The 23,118-nt window shown below is 40.8% G+C and overlaps 1 protein-coding gene across 2 annotated transcripts in view; it reads left to right on the plus strand.

The window, feature by feature from the left end:
- The window catches only part of B4GALNT1 (beta-1,4-N-acetyl-galactosaminyltransferase 1), a 117,376-nt gene that overhangs the window by 64,690 nt on the left and 29,568 nt on the right, over positions 1–23,118 (plus strand). For both annotated transcript variants that reach the window (XM_075199346.1, XM_075199347.1), the window contains 3 exons: positions 6,249–6,452; positions 8,901–9,068; positions 14,947–15,053. In XM_075199346.1, the coding sequence (XP_075055447.1) occupies positions 6,249–6,452; positions 8,901–9,068; positions 14,947–15,053 (479 nt within the window). The remainder of the gene's footprint in view (positions 1–6,248; positions 6,453–8,900; positions 9,069–14,946; positions 15,054–23,118) is intronic.

Consider the following 23,118-nt stretch of genomic DNA (forward strand, 5'->3'; position numbering starts at 1 on the left):
CAACAGAAAGATGTTCTTTTGGGGGCATATTCAATTAGGATTCATGGCTGCCATTACGAGCGGCTGTTCATGTAACGTGTGATAGGGGTGCGCACGGAAATCCGCGATGTTGCTGTACCAGGACCAGTGCAGCCGCGTGTAATCACGGCCGCGAATACTAAGGGAATATGCCCCTTGGAATCTCTCGCTACCAGCTCTAGGTGATATCTCAGGAGTTCAACTGTTACAGGTGTTTGTGTCCCAGTGCTCAGTACACACAGCATGCATATTGAATGTTGTATGCAAAATGTGGAAGAGCTAATGGCTCGGGGCTTTTTTTAAGCAGCAGAACACTTTTAAGTTTGGCCCTGGAAGTCAAAATGCCATGAGCTTACATTATCAATCTGTGGTGGGAATGTCCGGGAGACTCTCGGATTCTAGGTAGGTCTCCCGCATTCCTGTGAGAGTAGACTATTATCCCGCATCCTACCCACTTCATAGTGAAGTGGGCAGGACTGGGGCCTTGATGAAGCCATTTACTACAAATTGTATCATTGTGCCTGTCACCCCCAACAAAATGATGCAACATTTTATTGTGGGGGTGGGCCAACATGAAGTGATTTGTAGCTACTTGCCCCCTTCCTCATCCGTTAGCCACCTCTCCTTCAGGAGACCCCAAAGGGGAAAACTATCAAGTATGCTAGTATTCTTATATCTACTTTAAAATTATAGTTAATCAACTTAATAAAATATAAATATATGTATTTGTGTCTTTAAAAACACATGGCATCTGAAATAATAGCGCCACACCATTATTCCATTCCATTGTCTGTGAAAAGCTTGTTGTGAAAATACATATGTCTTTGTTTCTGTGGAGAGGTAACCTGTGCAGTGTCCTCATATGCTTCTTTGCCTGTGTAAATTAGTAATCCTATTTCATATTTACACTCTCCTCCAGAATTATATGGCAGTTGAAGATAAGGAAAATGAATCATTAATTCTTTATAAACTTAATCTCCACAGTCCCTGGAGACTGTACATAATGTATGTAAATTGGCACCAAGCATGACAAGGAAGTAATCTAAAAGTATATCCCTTGGTCAATCAGCAGTTGAATGACGCATGTTATATTTAAAGATCGTCCAGTTTTAAGCTGTGTACACACTACAGAAAATTTCTCCCTGTGCAATATTGTGATTTTTTTTTTTACCAACAACTGAAAGTCCCGATAAACGGCATGTTAATCGGGACTTTCAGTTGTTGGTACACGTTTTTCAAGATTTGCCTGCAGATCTTCATCTGTCGGCTGAAAAGATTGTGACCATGCACACTCTATAGAAATGCCTTTACTGCCGGTCGTGAGTGCATACACACTGCAGAATTGGAACAACATTGTTCCATCGTTAAACAAGATTTTTAGTCCGTTTATAAAATCAAATCAAATGATACAATGTGCTTTGGTCATTTATCTTGTGATTGGCCCGGTAATCCAGGTGAAAAACCTGTAGTGTGTATCCAGCCTAAAGCTTCAATTCACTTGTGAAACGCAATGCAAGAATTTTGTTTATTTCTACTTTAATCATGTAGGGGCATTACAATTATGTTATCATTTACTCCATATGATAAATGTTCTAAATCTGTGGCTTTTTACAATACACATTGTTATTTACCTCATTCAACTTTTGGTGTTGTTGTATATACTTATGTACTTTAGGGTCATTGTATCAAGACACATATGGAGGAAAGAGAGGAGCATTCCCACGCCTACCTCCATATTTGCCTTCCGTTATATGTAATAACTACATTTTGCATATGGTGCCAATCTGCGTCATAAAACAGAACACTTGGGATCAATGCACGCTAAGAAAGAGAGGCCAATATTTTTCAAAGTGGGCAAAGTACTATAACAGTTTTCACTTTATTAAATGTATTTCACTATTTTGCTATGTTTTGCTGTATTGGGTAGGATCATAACATAAGTAGCATGTAGCAATTTGTGTTTTCTGTTAGCTTTTATCAAAAGGTGTTAAGGCTCCATTGTGTTTCATTACATTTTATTCAAAGTAGGTGGCATTATCTATATCTCCCAACATTCTGAAATTGGAAATCAGGATATGTGATACAACCCCTCCAAAAAGAGGACATGGGCATGTTATGTTGGATGCATGGCTGTGTCATGATGTGGGTGGGCCATATCTACCAGAGGTGTTTCTAACACTTCTAAAGTGCTAGCTCGCCCAATCTCCTCTCCCCTCCTCCTCCTCATCATTTATTTATATAGAGCCAGCAAATTCTGTTACGTTTTACAATTGGGAATAAACACAGTAATTAAACAATATTGGGTATTACAGACAGAGAGCTAAGTGGGCCCTGCTCGCAAGCTTACAATATATGGGACAATGGGAGTTTGATACAAGTTCCACACATTAAATATGGGTCCAGCCAGAACGCAGAGTTAAAGAGTACCTAGTGGGCCATATGACACAGTCACACAGCAATGTTGGCCAGGGGCTCAGAGGGTTGCAGTCTTGTGTAAACTGTGTAAAGGGTGGTAAAAGGGTAACCTCGGGAGGCTACTCTCCCTTAATACCCGCTTACACTGCTGTGCACATCAGTTGCAGCTAGTGGGGACAAAAACCTGACTCTAAGGACAGTCCATTAGAATCGTGACCCGTGTCCAGGGAAGGGCTGGCAAATTTTAGCTCGGGTGGCAAGACTCGACTCAGCAGCCTATTAGGAACACTTTAAAGGGTACAAAATGCAGATGGCCCAGTGACCCAACCAAAGGTAGCCCACTATGGGACTTGCATTAATATCTTGTGGCCAGTTAACAGGACCTTTTAAATTAGTATCAGTGATTTTCATTTATAATTCTTGTAAATATCGGAGCAGACACAAAAAATTAAGGCTGAAAAGTTATTGTTGTCTACTATTTGTGGACATGTCAGAAGAAGATGCAGCAGATAATTAAGGAAGGTTTGCAGGTTTCATTATTTTGACAGTACAGTATTTACACAATGGTTTAGGAAACGCTAGTGGGAAATTGTCTGGGTTTCACATTTTAACAGTCATGTACTGTCATTTCATGAATTACTGCACTGTCAGTCACACACGCTTTTCCTATCCAGGCCTGCCTCACAATAGAGCATTCATCCTCTCAACCTGCCTTAAATATTTTAGATAAAAATGTAAGCGTAAAAGGAAGGCAGCAGCTCTTACATTAAGAGGCAAGGAAACTGCATTCGTCATGCAGATCATTTTTATCAGTTAATTAAATATTAACCAACTGCAAAAGCCAATGGTGAGGATTAGCAGGACAAACAATGTATTTACACTGCCTTTTATTTCAGTCCACAATGTATTATTGCCAGTGTGATAAACTTTGTAGTATTGTATCGATACTTGCCTACGATCCTGAAATTTCCAGGAGGCTCTCGAATTTCAGGGAGTCCTCCTGGACTTTCGGAAGAGTAGGCACACACCCGGATCCCAGTGAAGGCGGGGCTTAGTCATGTGATTCGCTTCTTCATCAGACCAGGACCCCACTATGCAATGCCATGAATCTCATCATTACACAGAAAAGGGCAGGGGCATGGTGATGCCATGGCATCACCACACTCCCACCTGCACTTGACACCTGACCTCCCATCCAGGATCTTCCAGAGGGGAGTTTATAAAGGTTGGGGAGTAAGATTGTAAATGTAATATATTGAATATAGCATGCTTTATTAGGTGTATGCCAGTCAAGGCTGGTGTTTGTTTTATTGGTGTCCTAGATAATGGGATCTGCTTTCCACCTGTGCTTTTAAAACTATTTGTGTGCACATTTAGATTTGTGTGCACATTTTGACTATTGTTCATGCAAATTATCACATACGGTCACACATTTGTGCCTTTTTTTTTTTTTAAAGACTTTATTTTTGAAGTTCGTCACAAAAAGTAATGACAATCAACAAGGTCAAAAGATACAATAAACAAATGATATCTAAAGATATAGGCAAGTTGAGGCAACCAAGTATAATTAGAGTGAAGGCCTGGGCTATATAAATGTATTAGCAACACGGAATTAAGAATACACCCAAACAGGGAGTGGAACAATGTGACACTTTGCTTAAAGGAAAAAGAAAAAAATTATTGATATTTTGTAGAAAATATATGCCACATTATCACTCGGCCCCGGGGATCCTGGTTTTGGTCTCACCATTTCCCTCCCCTCTTACTTCCCCCTGTTTTTCTTTACATTTGTGCCTTTTTCATTAGTTTTATACTTAATTAGCTGGTTTTATGGTGATTGGTTTTATGTTTCCTTCGTGTTACCTGAAAGACCCCTATCCTTCTTATCCTGTGACTGCTCCTTCACCCAGGGCCGGATTAAGGGAATGGAGGCCCCTGGGCTAAGGGGACCTCCATTCCCCCGTGAGGGCCCCCCTCCCCATTATCTGAGCCACCCCCCCGGTGAGCTGAGCTGCCCCCAAGGCACTTAGCTCCTTCTCCTGGCATTGCAGTCCTTCCCCGGCGCACTTTACGTGAGAGTGAGACTCACGAGATCTCCTCAGTAAGGAGTCTACAGCGTGCCGGGGAAGGACCGCATTTAAAGTGCTCAGCAGCATTGATCGCGGCGCGGGTGCCCCCGACCGATCAATACTGCTGCTGAGCACTTTCAAGGGCCCCCTGGATGCCCGGGGCCCCTGGGCTGTAGCCCAGTTAGCCCTAGGGTTAATCCGGCCCTGCCTTCACCTCTTAGATCCAAGATCGGAGATCCAGGAAGTGAGGTGATGTGTGAGGTCAGAAGGGGGCAAGCGCGGCTAGCGTTATTCTCCCGCATCCTGCTCACTTCACTAGGAAGTGGGCAGGATTAGGGAGAATGGCCTGCTTTCCCAGGAGTTCGGGAGACTTTCCTTGGAATTCGAGAGTCTCCCGGACATTCCAGGAGAATGGTCAAGTATGATCTTATGACGACTGCCCAATCCAGTTATTACCTGTCCTTGTCACCGCTACCCCTGGTTGAGCAGTTGCCAGTTTCATGTGATTAAACTGTTTTCCACTGTTGTGTATATGTTTGTTTCTTTGTACATTTTTATCGTTTGTTTTTTTTGAGTAAATAAAATAACTTTTTCTTTATTATGCTACCTGAAGTGGTGTGCACTATAATACTGTTAATGTCACCACATAGTTATTTTACAAATCTTTGAAAGTTTCCCATAATTGCCTGAGGGATCTATTTATAAAGACCCTACGGAAATACCGTCTGACACCGGTAAGAGAAGTCTTACAGCTTGCCAGGAAAGTGCAGGGTCCCTGTGACATATGTGAACCTGTATGTCAATCCACGCATGGCACACTGGGCTGTCGCCATTATGAGATGGCGGTAGTTATAGGAAGACAGCGGCAGTACTTGTCTATGGTAAATAGGCTTCCCCCTTGCTATGCATTGGAAAGCTTCGCCGGTGAAGATTAATGCGTGCGATAGTCTTCACCGGCTAGGTGTCTTTAATTAATAGCAAAAAACCCTAAATCCGGTAAAAACTCCCATTTCCCCAGTTCTAGGGCATTTCACCTATTGCTAAATAGACCCCTTAATATGCTAAATAGACATTCATAATTATCAGTATTGATACATGTGTCACACTTGTGCCCCTATATACATTGCCTTCCGTGCCATGTCGTAAGTTTTGGAAAGCAATACTATACTTTAAGGTTTAATCTGGATTGTAGGTAGCGTCATGCGTGGAATGGATACATACACTTTACCTACAGGGTGAAAAAGAGAATGTACACAAAGTTTATCTGCTTTACATAAAGGACCTCTAAATAGAAATTACAAGTAAATCCAATGAGAATAGGCATCTTGTAACATTCACAAATGTAAATGTAAACTTCCCATACCTTGGCAGCACTGGAGATGTTTGGCATACAATAGAGAATCTGCTTAGTAACTGCTGGGATGTCACAAACAGTCCATGTAATTAGCTACATAGGTGCTCAGTACTATCCGTCATCACTGCTGTGTGCACCAAATGTTGCCTTTCCTTTTCTCAGTTGAGACCTACGTCTGTAAAGAGTAGCTTGGGATAGGGGATATTGCAAGACCTCAAGTGCAATACATGTTAACCATGGCAAAATTTCTCACAAAATAAAAAATAAAGTGTCTGTGACCTGTGCCATTTCCTGCTTATGGTCTTCAACAAATGTAATATTTAAGGATCTTGGTGTGTTTGCTTTCCCACTCTTATATACTAACAGACTGGTATTTATGTGTTTCATTTCAGAATGCGTGGCCTCAGAAAGTTGTGCTTTGTCCTGATAGTGCTGCTGCCAATGTCCTTCATCTGCTTTCACATCTGGAGCAAGTCTGACAAAGTGGTATCCGTCTGGAGCAGAAACTCACCTGAGGATGTGCTGGATAATAGTATTTTACAACCACTTGATAAATACGCTCACATATCCTTGAAATGGAAAAAGGACGTTTTAGAGTATGTACCCCAAATATTCATGAAAAGCATTTCTTTTTTTCCAGATTGAATGTAATATGTAATAAATGTTATATGCCAGCACAAAAAAATGCTAAATCTTAACATTTAAGCACCCTCTTTGTAATACCAACCAAGTTTGTATACCTGCCTTGTGGGAGATGCATTTAACAGGGCTATTATTTCAGGGTAGGTGCAGGGTCTGATAGGCTGACGAGGCTGCAGTCTAGGGTGCAAGGCTTTTAGGGGGCGCAAAATATTTGGAGGTGCAAAATTATGACGGAGAGATAAACTGAAATTAATTTTAAAATATAATAGTTGTTTGTCAATCAAAAAGAAAACATGAAAGTAAAATGTAGTAAGGTTTTAATCTTGACGTAATCCCATGGTTAAGGCTGAAGACAATGGTCCTGATTCATTAAGGAAAGTAAGGCAAAAAAAGGAGTAAATTTATTCCAGGACAAACTATGATACAATGCCGGGGGTGCAAATTAGTTTATTATTTTGCACATAAGTTAAATAATGTCTGTTTTTGCATGTAGCACACAAATACTTGAGCTCTATTTTTACAAATTAAAAGTTGATCTAGGACATGCACTACTCCAACTTCAAATTTGTCCCCACATTATACCTTTACCTCCTACCCCTCCAATGCAACATGGTTTTGCCAAGGTGCTAAATTACTCCTTTTTTTGCTTTACTGTCCTTAATGAATAAGGTCCAATGAGTCATCCTTGGGCAGGTGCTTCAGGATAAGCAAGTAGTAGAGATAAGGATGTCAGCAGGCAAAGACATGACAGCCCCTCCCCCAATGAAAACACAGGAACATAAACATTGGTTGACCAGGGAGGAGGGGGGGGGGTCGAAAGAAGCTGTTTTTTCTGTATGGTTTAGGCATTTTTAAGTAAAATGTTCAATTACTAAAAGCGTAATGCATAAGATAGAGGAAATATTTCCTGGATTAGGCAAATTATCACATTAACTGCAGTCCCCATAATAGTCAATGGAGACTGCGGTCTGGCCAATTTTATCAAGTTACAAAAAGCTAAGTGATAGTGACTGGAGAGGAGAGGCGGACAACGGGAGTTTTAAAGTAAGTGAAGTCATCACTGGGACAGCCTCCTATCGGATGCGTTGTTCTGGGATGAATTTTTAATAAATGTTTACGAAAAATCATCTGTCATTGCTGCAATGACAGATGATAATTAACGGGGCAAAACCCTGTTAATTAAAAAATTGGCTCCAAAGACTAATATGTACAGAGTTAGTGCCTTTATGGAAATTTGCCAGGGTAATTAAATATATTAGGACCCCTGGAGTGGCAACACCCCAATGGTGCAAGTATATTGTCAGGGATCCCTAAGAATTGACTGTATTGTAGGGCAATACAATGTCACTGTTGTCTCAAGTGACTATTTAGAGGCAATCAGGAGTCTGGAAAACTGCCAGGCGTCCTACAGTTGGATTATGTCACAGAGCGTTTCTCCAGAGCAGGTTTGTGACAATATATGGAATGTTCCCACTCTCATTAATGCTCAGCAATATTTATAGCCGCTCAAGAGATTGCTAACCACGTGCAAACGTAAAAAGGTAAACATAAAATAAACAAACTACACACACTAAATATAACATGCTCATTTAAATGTTGCTTGTTGTGATATCTATTTATATATATATATATATATATATATATATATATATATATATATATATGTTGTGGCAAAAGCCCAATACTGCAGAAGCACACGCAAACAACTTCTTCCTTTTTATGGTGCTTTATTGTCAGGATGGTAAATGTTTTGACACCGTATACTTGCACAGCAATCATGGAGACCCTAAACACTAGCTATACATAGTCCAGCTCTCTCTCAGGACCAGCCAGCTCACCCAGCGTTGGTCTCAGTGCACAAATGATATAAACAAGCTTTTGTACCTGATACTCCTCCCCCAGCCTTAGCTTGATGGACAGGTGACACCCACCTTCTCTTTAAAAGGAAACGCCCATCACTGGCTCTGTAATTCAAACAGACACACCCTGTCTGTTTGCTGAGAGGAAGGATTTCAAGTCATGTAAGTTAAACCAAATTTAAACTATTGCTTTTCATACATAGGTCTTTACATTCAATCTAGGTGCATTACTGCACAAATGTTTTACTCTACTTCCCTGCTTTCTCTGCATATTGCCAGCTAAATGCCGCCTTTTGTTACAATATATATATATATATATATATATATATATATATTTATTTATTTATTTATTTTGTAGTTAAAACAGCAACATTTTCAAATGTCAACAAATTTTGCCATTCATACCAACATCTCATTCATAATTTTGTACAGAAAAAATTTGGTAGATCTAATCTGTGAAAATGTATGCAAATTAGCACATGTTGCTGTGATGGTGATGCAGTCATTAACCGGTTGTTGTATTGTTATTGTATTATTTCATAGACACTTGCCAAGGAACACTTGCAAATGTGTAGCAGAGGCAACTCTGAACATTCCGTTCAGACAGGAACTGATTGGAAAACCTTATGCTGTAAACTTTGCTGTCAACCATTCAATGACTGATGAAACCTTTAGGAGGAGAGAGTTGGAATACAACAATTTCAAGATGAGGTAACTTGGGGCCGTCACCAACCACACATTATTATAAATTTCAACTTTAAATCTGCGTCAGTTAAAGAAAGAAAAGCTATTATTGCACATTGCACAATTAGCACATTTTTACAGCCCTAGTTATGGGTTCCTCTTCCCATGTGTCTGTCTGGTAGGAGTCCCCCCTCTGGGATATCTGCTGTTACCAGTCTGCAGCTGCTCAGGAGCCACGTGAAATGCTACCTGTGAGAAATGATGGAAGATTCACTTTACCACTCAGCTCATCCATTAAGGAGCCCTGTTAATCCTGATTCCCCAATAACCTTACTGCTTGTACAGTTAGGATGGTTAGATCCAGTAGCCATGACAAATCTCTGATCTTCTGGCTGTTGGTACCATAGGACATGTGGTTGCATTCTGGTAAAAGTGAAAGTCCAGAGGAATATGGATACGTAGCAGCAGGGTTGGTAAAAAAAAATGTACATCCCCTTTAATATACAGTAAAGCACAGACCATGTAATGCTAAGCTAAAGAACATGTATACAATTACTCTGCTCAGCATGAAACCTGACATGTAATAATAACTGCTTAGCAGGCTGTTTCTTCTTTGTCTTGCATCACTCTGGGGATGTTGTATGACTGCCTTGCCATCCAAGGTAACGTAAATTCCCAGTACAGATGCAGGTTGGTGAATTCATACACAGGGTCAAAGCCAGCAATTGCCACACAAAGCTGTGTTACCTTTTTGTACTGTACCAATGAAAATGCTTAGAAGAGCAATATTTTAATGCATATGCCCAACTGATAAATAATTTACAAATTATTATTGTGAACTTTTCTGCACCTTTCAGATATAAGTAAATATTGCAATCTGTAAACCTGTCTAATTGCGCCCTGTAGATTTCAACAACCCGTATTTAGTGAGTATAAAAGATAGTGGTATGTCTCTGGCCAATCAGAATTCATTATAACCCAGAGTGAGCTAACATGGCTGGAACTGCAAGAATTTGTAGTTCTATTAAGGTCATTTTCACTGCTCGTATTATTTGATCGGACACAATCCACACCTATACATATTGGTGGGCATGTAAATAACCAAATCCAGCTTTACATGATCAAACTTGTAACCAGACACTGCTACAAGGATGAAATAATAAAGAACTAGGTGAGAAACAAAACAGTTAACCGACTAGGTAAAGGTGATGTCTAAGTGCTTCAATGTATAAGCCATGGCACGCCATCTAGCCACATACCAACTCTATCAAATCCCTATAACATAATGCCCTAAGTCTTAGGTCAGTTTATGGAATACTATTCTGACTCATAAATGAACCACAAACCCTGAAATACAGACTGTAACCTAAATAATACAGTGACAGTCATAGATTCTTTAAATTCTATATCTTAATGTAATTAATTTATGACTGAGCACACAAAATAAGCATTGTCCCGTTCAGTGCTATGTTGACCACATATGCTGTTTTACTCTAATATTCCAGTAAGGAAATGAATCGACCAACACATTATTTACACATGACATCTGAATAGTTGAAGCTAATATTATATGTATGTGATTTATTGGTATTTACAGAAAAATAGCTCTCTGACTCATCCGGCCGCTGGCATCCTGCAGTTGGGTGGGGAATTTAGATATTTAATTATAGTGGACATCTCTTTTAAAGCTGAACTACCACCACCTACATGTTACATTTTTCTAACTTCCTCTCTCCCCTAGCCAGTGAGGGCAGAGGGTGCTCTTTGTGGAGACGTTTTTCCCAGCATGCATTAACAGTCATTGGCAGTTGTTGCATGTTGCCACTTGTAGTGCCAAACTGGTTTTTAATTCTGTTCTGTACATTTATTGCCCTAGTATCCAAAAACCAGGGATACCAGAACCCAGCGCTATTCAACTTTAGACCAGTACTCTCTAGTGGGGAGCGCTAATTGTTTTGGGGCTCCCCCCTAGTAGAAAGAGCTGCACAAGCTGGGCTGCTTTATGCTATTACAGGGAGACATGCCTACACTGTGTACTTGGTGCCATTTGCCACTAGGAAATGAAACCTCACACTAATTGTACCCCTGTTTTAGTGGCAAACTGCACAGGTTGCATGTTATGGCTGTTTAGTTCCTGAAGGGAAGGGGGTGCTTTTTATAAAAAAAAAAAAAAAATGATTTAAAGAAAAGTTTGCCTAGAAAAATTACAACCACCCAGCCAGGGGTGTAAGTTTATAATTGTGAGCGCCTTAGCAAAATGTTGTAGGGGCCCGCATTTACCACTCAATGCTAAAATAAAAACATATACACATGAGGGTTTAACGAGAGATGAAATGCCCCAAGCTGTGGCCCTCTAGCAACAGCAACCCCTGCTACTATGGTAATTATGCCTTTTGCACCCAGCCTGTTAAGCTGGGCAGATGCCATCTTGCCTGACACTCCACATAACAAAACCCCTGGAAAACTGGATTATTCACATCCGTTTAACCATGTGGTTTGGCCTAAACTGCATATGGTTTAGGGGTTTGTAAAACACCAAACCTCAGATGCAGTTTGAGATTCTATCAAACTGCTGGTGGATAAATCCCTCAATTTGGGACTGAAAATCACATCTGTGGTGTGGCGATTTGAAAACTGCAAATAAAACCTGCACTTAGTAAATCCCAGTCCAAGTATTTGAACCAATTGTTTTAGACAGACTTTATCATCATCATCACCATTGTTAATTTAAATGACGCCAGAGATTCCGTAATGCCAGATGTAATCATACAGATATGACACGACCGCAGTTTACATAGTTACAGGTATTGACAGAAGCCTATTGGATTGTAACATGTGTCAGCAGATGTGAGTAAGGAAGTTAATCCACTCTTTGTTACTTAACCAGAAAACTGGTTTATTGAACACAGGATACAGGTTATATATATATATATATATATTGTGGCAAGAACACACTTCTGGTGAAACACACGCCAACAACTTCTTGCCTTTTTACTTTGTTTTAATGTCAGGGTGGTAAAGTACTTTACAGCATAAATATTCCATACGGTTTCTTGTGACCCTAAACACTAAATAAACAGAGACCAGCTAACTGGACACCAGACAGATTTTCTAGCATCGGTCACTGAGAACAGTGAAACAGCCCTAACTTGATGGGCAGGTGATACTCCCACCTGCTCTTTAAAAGGGAAATCTCATCAGATTCTGTATGATTACTCTTATTGCAGACAGGCACTGTAGCTGTGGGAAAATGCACTTCCAAACCTTGTAAGTTAAATCAGACTCAATACCATTATTTTGACACACATATGTCCCCACACCCATTTATCTTTAAACTATGGGCACAGTTGCACAAATGTGTTACTATGCTTTCATTCGTTCTCTGCAGATTGCCAGTTAAATACCTCCCTTTGTTGCATATCCCTCCCCCTTGCATCCCCAAGTAGGGAGGCGCGGACTTTATGAGGAGCGCAAATTTTCGTGACAACGCATCTGCATTTTTATGCAGAATCTCTGGTCCATATCCTACTGAGAACTTGAATGGTCGCAGTGCCATGAACCAGCCGGTTACTTTTGCATTTACCTCTTGGATTTTGTGCATCCACCGCAATGGTGAATGACCAGTTATTAATGTGAATTCTCTGCCTAGGAGATAATAGAGCTTCAGTAGCCCATTTTATGGCGTGACATTCCTTCTCCATGTTGGCATAGTTTTGCTCTCTAGGAAGTAACTTCCAACTTAGTTACAGGACAGAGTTTTCTATTCTATCCTTCTCCTGGCTTCTGTTTTATGATAACTCCTGGCAGAGTGACAATGTTACGTTCAATTAAAGTAGTGTAACCAGGAATGGAAGAGAATACATAATTTCCTCAGTCTGTTGTTCCTGCTTAACACACAAAGCTGATTCTATGGGACTTTTCAATAAAAGTACTCCCTACCCAAGGAGAGGTGTCCTCATCATACCAAGGTTTAAGGTGATTGACATGGTATATTTACTCCTCCCTTCTCCTCCCCTACTTACTGACCCTGCAATTGATAGGACCGACCTCCTCTAGGGCTTTATATGGACCTTGATAGTGGGTGAAAAGTTTGTTTTCCTGGGTTGAAACCAGGACTAGGACCTTGTCCCCAGGTTTGAAAGATCGACCTACAGCACTTATGTCATAATTTCTCTTCTGCCGTTCTTGAGCCTCTTTTACATGTTGTTGTACAATGAGCCCTATCTTTCCTGGCCTCTTATACATTTGGGACACAAATTGCATCTGATGTGGCTCCCTCATGTCTTGCTGCTCCTACCCTTCTTTAACATATCCAAGATACCCCTGGGCTGTCTCCCAAACAATAATTCAAAAGGACTAAACCCCGTTAAGGCCTGAGGTACCTCAAAGATGGCAAACATCATATTGGGAATAAGAGTGTCCTAATCTTTTATCTCCTTCACCACGGTTTTCCTGCACATGTGTTTTAATATGCGGTTGAAGCACCCCACCAAACTGTCCATTTGTGGATGGTATGAGGATATGTGAAGAACCGTCACCCCTAACAACTGGCACATGTCCTTCATCAGCTTGGACATGAATGGGGTGTTCTGGTCTGTGAGAATTTCCTTGGGTATTCCCAAGCGTGTGAACATCAATTCAAGTCAATTAGCTATAGTACTGGACATTATATTCCATAATGAACTGGTTCTCGATATCTGGTCGCATCGTCAAACACCACTAGTATATATTGGTGTCCACGAGTGGATTTCTCCAGAGTCCCCACAAGGTCCATGGCTTTCCATTCAAAGGAAATTTGTACTGTTGGTATTGGGATGCCGTATACATGGGTTTGCAACAGGTTGTTTGATAAATTACTTCATCCAATTATTTGGCTTTCACATCACTGACAGGCAGGGTTGGCTCATCCGCGAAGTCACTAGTCAATGCAGTTTGGACTTTCCATGCTTCCAACACAGGTGGATGCTTTTGTGGAACTCTTGCTGTGACCCCCAGGATTGCATTCTGGTTTAGTGGTTCCCAAAGATCGAGGCCCAGATGTTTTAGGCGGATCCTTTAAGATCGGTGTCATGAACAGCACTCACCTGAGCCTGCGTGACGTGTGTGTCACAAAGGGTTAATCAAAAGCAACCACCTGGTCTGTGTAAAATGATTAAATCCTTTCCTATCTATGCCACACACTAGCTTTGCTGTATCAACTATGCCACCACCAAGCATTTTTCAGAAGAGCTGACACTTTTATTTAGGAAGCCTTCGATTCTTCCTTAGAACTAATCTATCACAATTTACTTTAATAAGAGTTAACATTGACCACAATGTTCCCCCCTGTTTTTCAATTATGTATCATTTGACCAAACTGTTGCGTGAATTCGTAAGAACACAGAGACTTGAACTTATTAAGTGTAATTTAATTTGGGAAATACATCTACAATGCTTAAGATAAAACAGCTAGATTGATTTTCCTTGCAAACCGTTCTTCCTCTGCTGAGCCACTCTGTCAGTCTCTACATTGGTTGCTTGTATTTCAACGAATCCAATATAAAATTCTTCTACTAACATATAAGGCCATCAACAAAATTGCACCGACATACATTTCCTCACTTGTCTCAAAATATCTCCCTACTCGACACCTCCGTTCTCCGTTTTTTTTTAACTAATTCTATGAATACAATTTAATTTAATGAGAAAGTTACTGCTAAATACTAGAACAGAGAAATATTTCCCATACGATATCATAAGGTTGATATTAACATTCGCTTTTGACTCAATCTACATTTTTTAAGCACAGTGTCCCATTTAATATTAAATGTTCCTCTTTGGCTACATAAAATGTCTGGATGTAATATGTAAGAGAAAACTAACCAACACTTATCAAATTTAAATTGTATTTTGTTCTTTATTTTAGAACCAGCAGTCCAGCAGACAGGATTATTATTGCACAGGCAAACTCTCCACTACAATACCCTGTGCAAGGTGTAGAGGTCTCTCCTCTGAAGACTATACTTATACCAGGTGAGTGACACAAGCAGCTTGCACCTAGAGACATGTTGATCAGATGTGCATTTCTAGCTTAGAATTTGACTTTCAATTAAGTTTTTAATGACTCAAATTTGTTCTGATGCCTAGGTACATTCAAAATAACTGAATTAAGCAGTAACTTGCATGTAGTCCTGTCGCAACACCCTTCCGTTTCCAGATGCTGGGGTAGATTTACTAAAGGTTCAGATTCTAGGGGGTCAATTCAATTCTGCCGAGAATAGCGCGGCGTTAGCAGTTTAACGTTAATACGGTAAAACTGCGTATAATTACCCTTAATACAGTCATTTCAACGGTGAATTTTTACTCGCGGCTCCCTGAGCTGCGAGATGAAATCCAGGCTAAAATTACCGTATTAACCGTAATACTGTTAACGCCGCGCTATTCACAGCAGAATCGAATAGACCACTAGGTATAATTTTTTTGAATGTACTACAGTGGTGGAAGTGGGGGTGTATACAGTGGTATGCCATACCGCCACTTCTCCTACTACCTTCATTGTAACACTATCACATTCTAGTCACTTACATTATACATATATACAGTGGTGGAAGTGGAGGTGTATACAGTAGTATGCCATACCGCCACTTCTCCTACTGCCTTCATTGTAACACTATCACATTCTAGTCACTTACATTATACATATATACAGTGGTAGAAGTGGAGGTGTATACAGTAGTATGCCATACTGCCACTTCTCCTACTGCCTTCATTGTAACACTATCACATTCTAGTCACTTACATTATACATATATACAGTGGTGGAAGTGGGGGTGTATATGGTGGTATGCCATACCGCCACTTCTCCTACTGCCTTCACTGTAACACTATCACATTCTAGTCACTTACATTATACATATATACAGTGGTAGAAGTGGAGGTGTATACAGTAGTATGCCATACCACCACTTCTCCTACTGCCTCCATTGTAACACTATCACATTCTAGTCACTTACATTATACATATATACAGTGGTGGAAGTGGAGGTGTATACAGTAGTATGCCATACCACCACTTCTCCTACTGCCTTCACTGTAACACTATCACATTCTAGTCACTTACATTATACATATATACAGTGGTAGAAGTGGAGGTGTATACAGTAGTATGCCATACCACCACTTCTCCTACTGCCTTCACTGTAACACTATCACATTCTAGTCACTTACATTATACATATATACAGTGGTAGAAGTGGAGGTGTATACAGTAGTATGCCATACCACCACTTCTCCTACTGCCTTCATTGTAACACTATCACATTCTAGTCACTTACATTATACATATATACAGTGGTGGAAGTGGAGGTGTATACAGTGGTATGTCATACCGCCACTTCTCCTACTGCCTTCATTGTAACACTATCACATTCTAGTCACTTACATTATACATATATACAGTGGTAGAAGTGGAGGTGTATACAGTGGTATGCCATACTACCACTTCTCCTACTGTCGTCATTCTAAAACTATAAAATTCCATTCACTTACATTTCCATTACATTTGTCATAACGCCACTTCTAAATTTCCACTTTGACCACTGATGTACTAGGTAAATGATAGCTAGAAGTTTTAAGAAATCTACTCCACTGTTTTGTCTTCTTACAACTTATCCTCACACGGATACACATAAATAGAAAATGCACTGTGCTTTTTTTCACTAAATTCTCCAGACACACCTCATGAGATCATGAGGATCAATTGTATGCACAGCGTCCCCAAAGCACTTGAGTGTGAATCATTCCAGCAACTCATAGATTAAGCGCACATAACAAATAGGACTGTCATACTTTCACACCCACCACCATAGAATGTAGTTTAAATGGCTGCACTTCTAAACTCCTAAATGTTTAAAAGTGACCACAAAATATACAGATACACATCACATTTAGCTTTCGCATACATAGCTGAAAGCTCACATTTCATTACCATTTGCAGGATTAGGCATGCGCATGCTTGCAAAAAGCAAAAAATATTACTTCAGTAACTTATCACTTTTGGACTTTTCATCTATTACAAATCCATTTTTTTCATTCAAAAACTGCTTGTTGGAATTTGAAATAGGCATGTTTTGAACCTGAAATAGGCATGAATACATTAAGACCAGCAATTTTTTATGTCTTCATTATATTGGTCAGTGGTCGAACTGGAAATTTAGAAGTGGCGGTATAATAAAAATGTATTGGGATTGTAAGTGAATGGAATTTGATAGTTTTGTAATGAAGACAGTAGGAGAAGTGGCGGTATGGCGTACCACCATATATCCTCACCACTTCAACCTCTGATATTGGTACACTTGCACATCTAAATGCGCTTTATTATAAAATTGCACTTGGTTGGTGCAAAATGTATTTTATTGAATGCAAGGGCTGACATCGGATTACAAAATACTTAATAACTTTTCCTGTCTGGGAGACACGATTGCATCATCGTAGCCATGTCCCCTGTGGCGACTCCCTGTATTGCGCATTGGGTAATTACTCAAATCTTGTCCGTCAGCTCTGCCTCAATCCTGTGCCTGCACTACCTGGACTCCGGAGGACTCCCTAAAATTTGGGAACCTCCTGGACATTGCGGGAGAGTAGGTAAGTATAGATTTCTAGAATCTCTGTGGCCACCCAATAATCCAGGAATGCCCCATAATTGTACTATCTCCACCCCTTGAAGCTTGTGTTCCACAAGAGGACATCATTGCATGTGCCCACAGTTCAGCTCCTTTCATCAGAAACAGTTAATATTTACCCCCAGCTGGTATTTGCACCCCCAGTGCAAATACCAGTTTGTAAATGACCCTTTTTGAGAATTGTAGTTTTACTATAGGAACACTTGGCTTCCAAGTCATTTAGAAATTACAGAAATAAAAACATTTCGGTGAAGCTTGTTGACTTTTTAACAGGTTTTCGGAAAGACATATTAACACTTTTTAGAATATGCTTGATGTATTATTATTATTATTATTATCTTTCATTTATAAGGCGCCACAAAGGGTCTGCAGCGCCGTACATGACATATACAGAAAACAGTGACCCATGACACAACATGATACATAAAGAACAAAATATGAAGAACAAAAGTATATAAATATATATACACACACACACACACAGGTAAATGGTAATGCAAATCAAATTATTTCCGGGACAATGAGTGAAGGTGATGGTAGAAATCAGCGAGAAGTAGGCCGAAGCTTAAGAAGACAGGGACAAGAGCATGTTTAAAAGAGGAGGGGTAGATACCGGAGAAGAGCAATAGGTTGAGGAGATGGGTAAGGTGGGAGCAGGCTTCAGGAGAGAGGGAGCAGAGGAGGTGGGAGGGGATTGGGTCCTGTGGGCAAGTGGGGGGGTTAAGGAAGAGAGAAGGGTATGGATTTCATCTGCAGATACCAAAGTGAAGGAAGAGAAGGAGGGTGAGCTATCAGGTGGGGAAGGGAGAAAGAAGATAACAGCTGCAGAGGAGGGTGGAAAGGGGGGCAGAGTGGGCAGGGAGGTGGGAGAGGGTGGGGTAAGAAGGGACTGCTGGGAGATGTCATGACTCAATCTTGGGGGTGAAGTGGGTAGCAAAGTCGACAGCAGACAGTGTAGGGGGGGGGAATGGGAGAGGAAGAGGGGAGAGGAGTGAGTTGAAGGTGGCAAAACGCCGATGGGGGTTGGAGGATTGGGAAGATATGGGAGCCTTAAAGAAGGATTGTATAGAGAGCGATAGGGTCCAACTGTAAGACGCAAGCATGAACTTGAAGTGGAGGAAGTCAGCATGAGTGCGTGACTTTCTCCAGAGCTGTTCTGTTCTGCATTTTTGAAGATAGCGGGTAAGTTTTGAATGCCACGGTTGAGGCGGAGACCGACAAAGCTTCACGGTGACAGCCAGGGCGACAGAGTCAAATGCAGTGGTAAGAGTGTGATCGTAAAAGGAGACAGTCTCATCAGGATAAGAAAGAGTGGTGATGGGGGAGAGGAGCGAGTCCAGGGAGGAGGAGAATGTGGTAGGATCAACTGTGTCAAGATTACACCTGCTGAGAGTAATCTTGGGGGATGGGCCTGTGGGAGGGATGGAGAGATGCTAAAAGAGAGGAGATGGTGGTCCGATAGAGGAAATGGAGAATTAATGAGGTCGGAGACAGTACCGAGGTGTGAAAAAAACAGATCAAGGGAGTGGCCACTGTGGTGGGAGGGAGAGGAGGTCCATTGAGAGAGACCAGGGGAGGAGGAGAGGGAGAGAAGTTTGGAGGCAGCAGGGTCTGAGGGATTGTCTATAGGGATATTAAAGTCTCCCAAGATGACGGAGGGAAGGTCAGAGGAGAGAAAGTGAGGGAGCCAGGTGGCAAAGGCATCCAGGAATTGAGAGACAGGACCAGGAGGACTGTAGATAACAGCAACACGTAGGTGAACTGGGTGGTATAGGTGGATAGAGTGTACCTCAAATGAGGAAAAAGAGAGGGAGGGTTCAGGGGGAAGAACCCCAAAAGAACAACAGGAGGAGAGAAGTATGCCGACGCCACCACATTGCCGGTCCCCAGGTCTGGGTGTGTGGGAGAAGGACAAGCCCCCGAAAGATAGAGCAGCAGGAGAGGTAGTGTCCTCAGGGGATAGCCAGGTTTTAGTGATGGCAAGCAGGTTGAAGGATCTAGAGATAAAGAGATCATGAATAGAGGTCAATTTGTTACAGACTGATCTGGCATTCCAGAGACCACAGGATAGAGGAAAAGAGGGAAGAGGAGAGATGTGGATGAGATTGTTGGGGTTGCTCGACTGCAAGGGTAAGTATAATATTGAGTGAGGTGCATGACAGGGAGAGAGGGTTGGAATTGGACGAGAAGCAGAAATAAGAGGCGACTTGTCAGCAGACAGGAGACGGTGGCAGGGGAGCAAGAAGTGGGGGAGGAGTGGAGATGGGGCAGATAAGGGGGTTTATTAATGGGAAAGGCAGAAGGAAGGAGTGACGTGAGGGAGAAGATTTCCTGGGGGGAAAGAGAGGGAGGTGGAAGGTAGGAATAGACTGACGTTGAGAGAAGAGCAGCGAAGGGGACAAGAGGGAAAGAGTGTGAGTGGGAAAAGGATGAGAGAGGGAAATATGGTGGAGGGCCAGTGAGTCAGATCAGAGGCACAGAAGAGAAGAGAGGAGTGAAATAGGGGAGGTAGATGGGAAGGGAGAGTGGGGAGTGAGGAGGAGGAAGAATATGGAAAGGTTGGACAGGGGAAGCAAGGGGTTAGAGGGAGAGGACAGCAGAGAGAGAGAAGCAAATCATGATAAAGCTAGAGAAGGTGTGGAATAGACAGTTGAAAGTAATACAGAAATCAATGATGGTAAGAGCTTACAAGTGGAGTGAGGAAATGGTGAGAACAGGAAAGGTGAGTAAAGCGAGAGAGTGCAGCGGTAGAAGGAGAGTATGAGCCAGAGAATAGGAAGCAGTTAGGACAGTAGTGATACCAGATGGGTGTGTTTAGAAAAGCAGTTAGATTAGACCATACTTGCCAACTCTCCCGGAATGTCCGGGAGACTCCCGCATTTTGCGAGAGTCTCACTGACTCCCAGGAGAGTGTGGCAATCTCCCGGATCTGCCCACTTCCTAGTGAAGTGGGCAGAATTAGGTCCAAAATGCAGTGATTCCCGGTGAATCACGGCGTTTTGGCCCCGCCCTCGCTGTAAAATTATGCATTTTGCGTCATTACGACACGGGGCGGGGCCACAATGCCGCAATTTTTGGAGCCCCGCCCCCTGTACACTCACCTTTCCCGGCAGGCTCCCGGATCATACTTGCCATAAGTTGGCAAGTATGATTAGACAGTGACATAAGGCATAATTGGAAGGCAATTGTTTAACATAAGGCATAATACAAGGTGCACTGAGCTGGTTATGTAAGTCCACAGGACATGAGGCAGCCAGTTAAAAATTGAAGCTAAGTGAAGCAACAGTGCGGTTTAAAGGTGGGAATACAGGCAGCATAAGTGAAATCAACAAGTCATATTAAAACTGCACCAGCCAAAAATAAGTGTGAGAAACAGATCAGCAGGAAGTGTCCAGGCGGTTGACAACGCAGGTAGTGGAGGATATCAGAGCTCACGGCTGATTGTGGTTTACAGGTAGAAGGTTCTATTCCTGTGCTCCTCTTGTTCATCTCTCTTGTATATCTCTTACTATACTAACTAAATTTGTTAATACATTTGTAAAAATCTTCACATAGAAGAATCCTTACTAGCTAACAGCCTCATATAGCATGGAGTGTACACACTTCATGCTATCTGGGCATGACTTACACTCCTTTAATCAACATTTCTTAAACGATGTCAATATTTAAAAGGTGTGTCTCATTTGGACCAGCACACTTCATTTGGAATAAATATGATTACGTATCATATTCATATAATCGTGTATATACATAAATATGTATTAACTATACATGTAGTCTAATAACAGCTGTTTAACATTTTCTTCCAGGAATTGTTTCATATATTAGATTATAAAGTGTTGGAATTTATCAGTTATTTCTAAGGTTAAAGGAACACAATGCATAACATATAAGTTGCCTTTTATAAAGCAGTACCAAGGACATGCACACATGTACGTGACCCTTAACATTTTCATAATATTTGCCATTGTATGTACCTTTGCTATGCAGTTGAATACATGCTATTGCTTTCTGTTATCACAATCAGTGCTAGACATTTCTCTTTGGATAGAGCAAAAATATCAATTCCATGTGTTTGTCCCTTAAGTGTTATAAAATGCTTTCCTTCTTATAAGGAGCTGACAACACCTCATAACAATGAACACCTGTTATAGCACAAATATTAAACCTTGAGTAGATTCAGTAATGTCCGTTGACTACTCTACTGCAATGGAAAAAAATGTCTATCAATCTGGCATTAAGTTATACAACTTGTGACCTGTTCATGCTGCCAATCTTATATGGTTCTTCGTGACAAAAGTAGTTGTTGATATCTGTTCACTTTCTCTTGATCCCAAGATGATAAAGCTTCTACGATTTATTCTTTCACAATTTCAACACCATATGGTCTCACATTCTTTGAGTGTGCGGCTCAATGACTATATTTGTTATTCCGAAATAAATATATATATATATATATATATATATAAATTGCTGAAGTCACAGAGGATATTTCTAATAAAGTACAGGAATTAAAGCTGATTCAAACAAAAATATTTATATTAGTAATTTAAAATGACTGACTGCAGTTATTATACATACGTGCATGACCACGGTTGACTGGCACTAGTGTGACATTTTTGATTAATTTATAGTTGGTTCACATCGTCATGGCTACCTTGTTTGTCCTGTGTGCACACATAGGCTTTAGAAACATGTTTTTTGTTTGTTTGTTTTTTGAATCATGTGTTTTCTATTGGAAGAGTGTTATAAAACAAACAAAAAAAGCAAACAACTGACATGTTTTACTAACATGCATTTGCTAATCTAATCAATGAATTGATATATTAGTTATCCAGGTTGAAAATTTAGAAACAAGATAGTTAAATGCTTAACTATAGGATATAAACAATTACTAACGAAAGGGCTGACATAATAGCAATTGTTTCGATACATAGATTTGAATATATGTCACTGGATAAACTAACAAAGCATATAAAACAGAATTTCTGTACATTTAATAACATAGCTCAGGACAACACATAAACAATTGGATGTGCAGGACAATGCTAAACACGGACCCCCAAAGAGAAGCTTGTGGCTATAACTTCCTGGTTTTCAGAATGTATTCTATACTTGGGGGTAAATGAATGAAGCTGAGAGTTTTCCAGTGGGTTTGAAAGACCAATCAGATTCTAGCTATCATTTATTTAGTACATTCTACAAAATGACAGCTAGAATCTGATTGGTTGCTATAGGCAACATCTCCTCTTTTCAAACGCTTGATAAATTTACTCCTTGGAGTTGTACCATATCTGATAATGCTTATGACTGGCATTTCTAGCCTTGTATATATAGCGTTCATGGCCCATAACATCATTTACGAGAGCTCGCCATTTTTGGAAATCAAGGGAATCAGCAGCAAGCCATGGCTATTA

This window comes from Mixophyes fleayi, chromosome 2 (assembly GCF_038048845.1).
Source record: "Mixophyes fleayi isolate aMixFle1 chromosome 2, aMixFle1.hap1, whole genome shotgun sequence".
NCBI lineage: Eukaryota > Metazoa > Chordata > Amphibia > Anura > Limnodynastidae > Mixophyes > Mixophyes fleayi.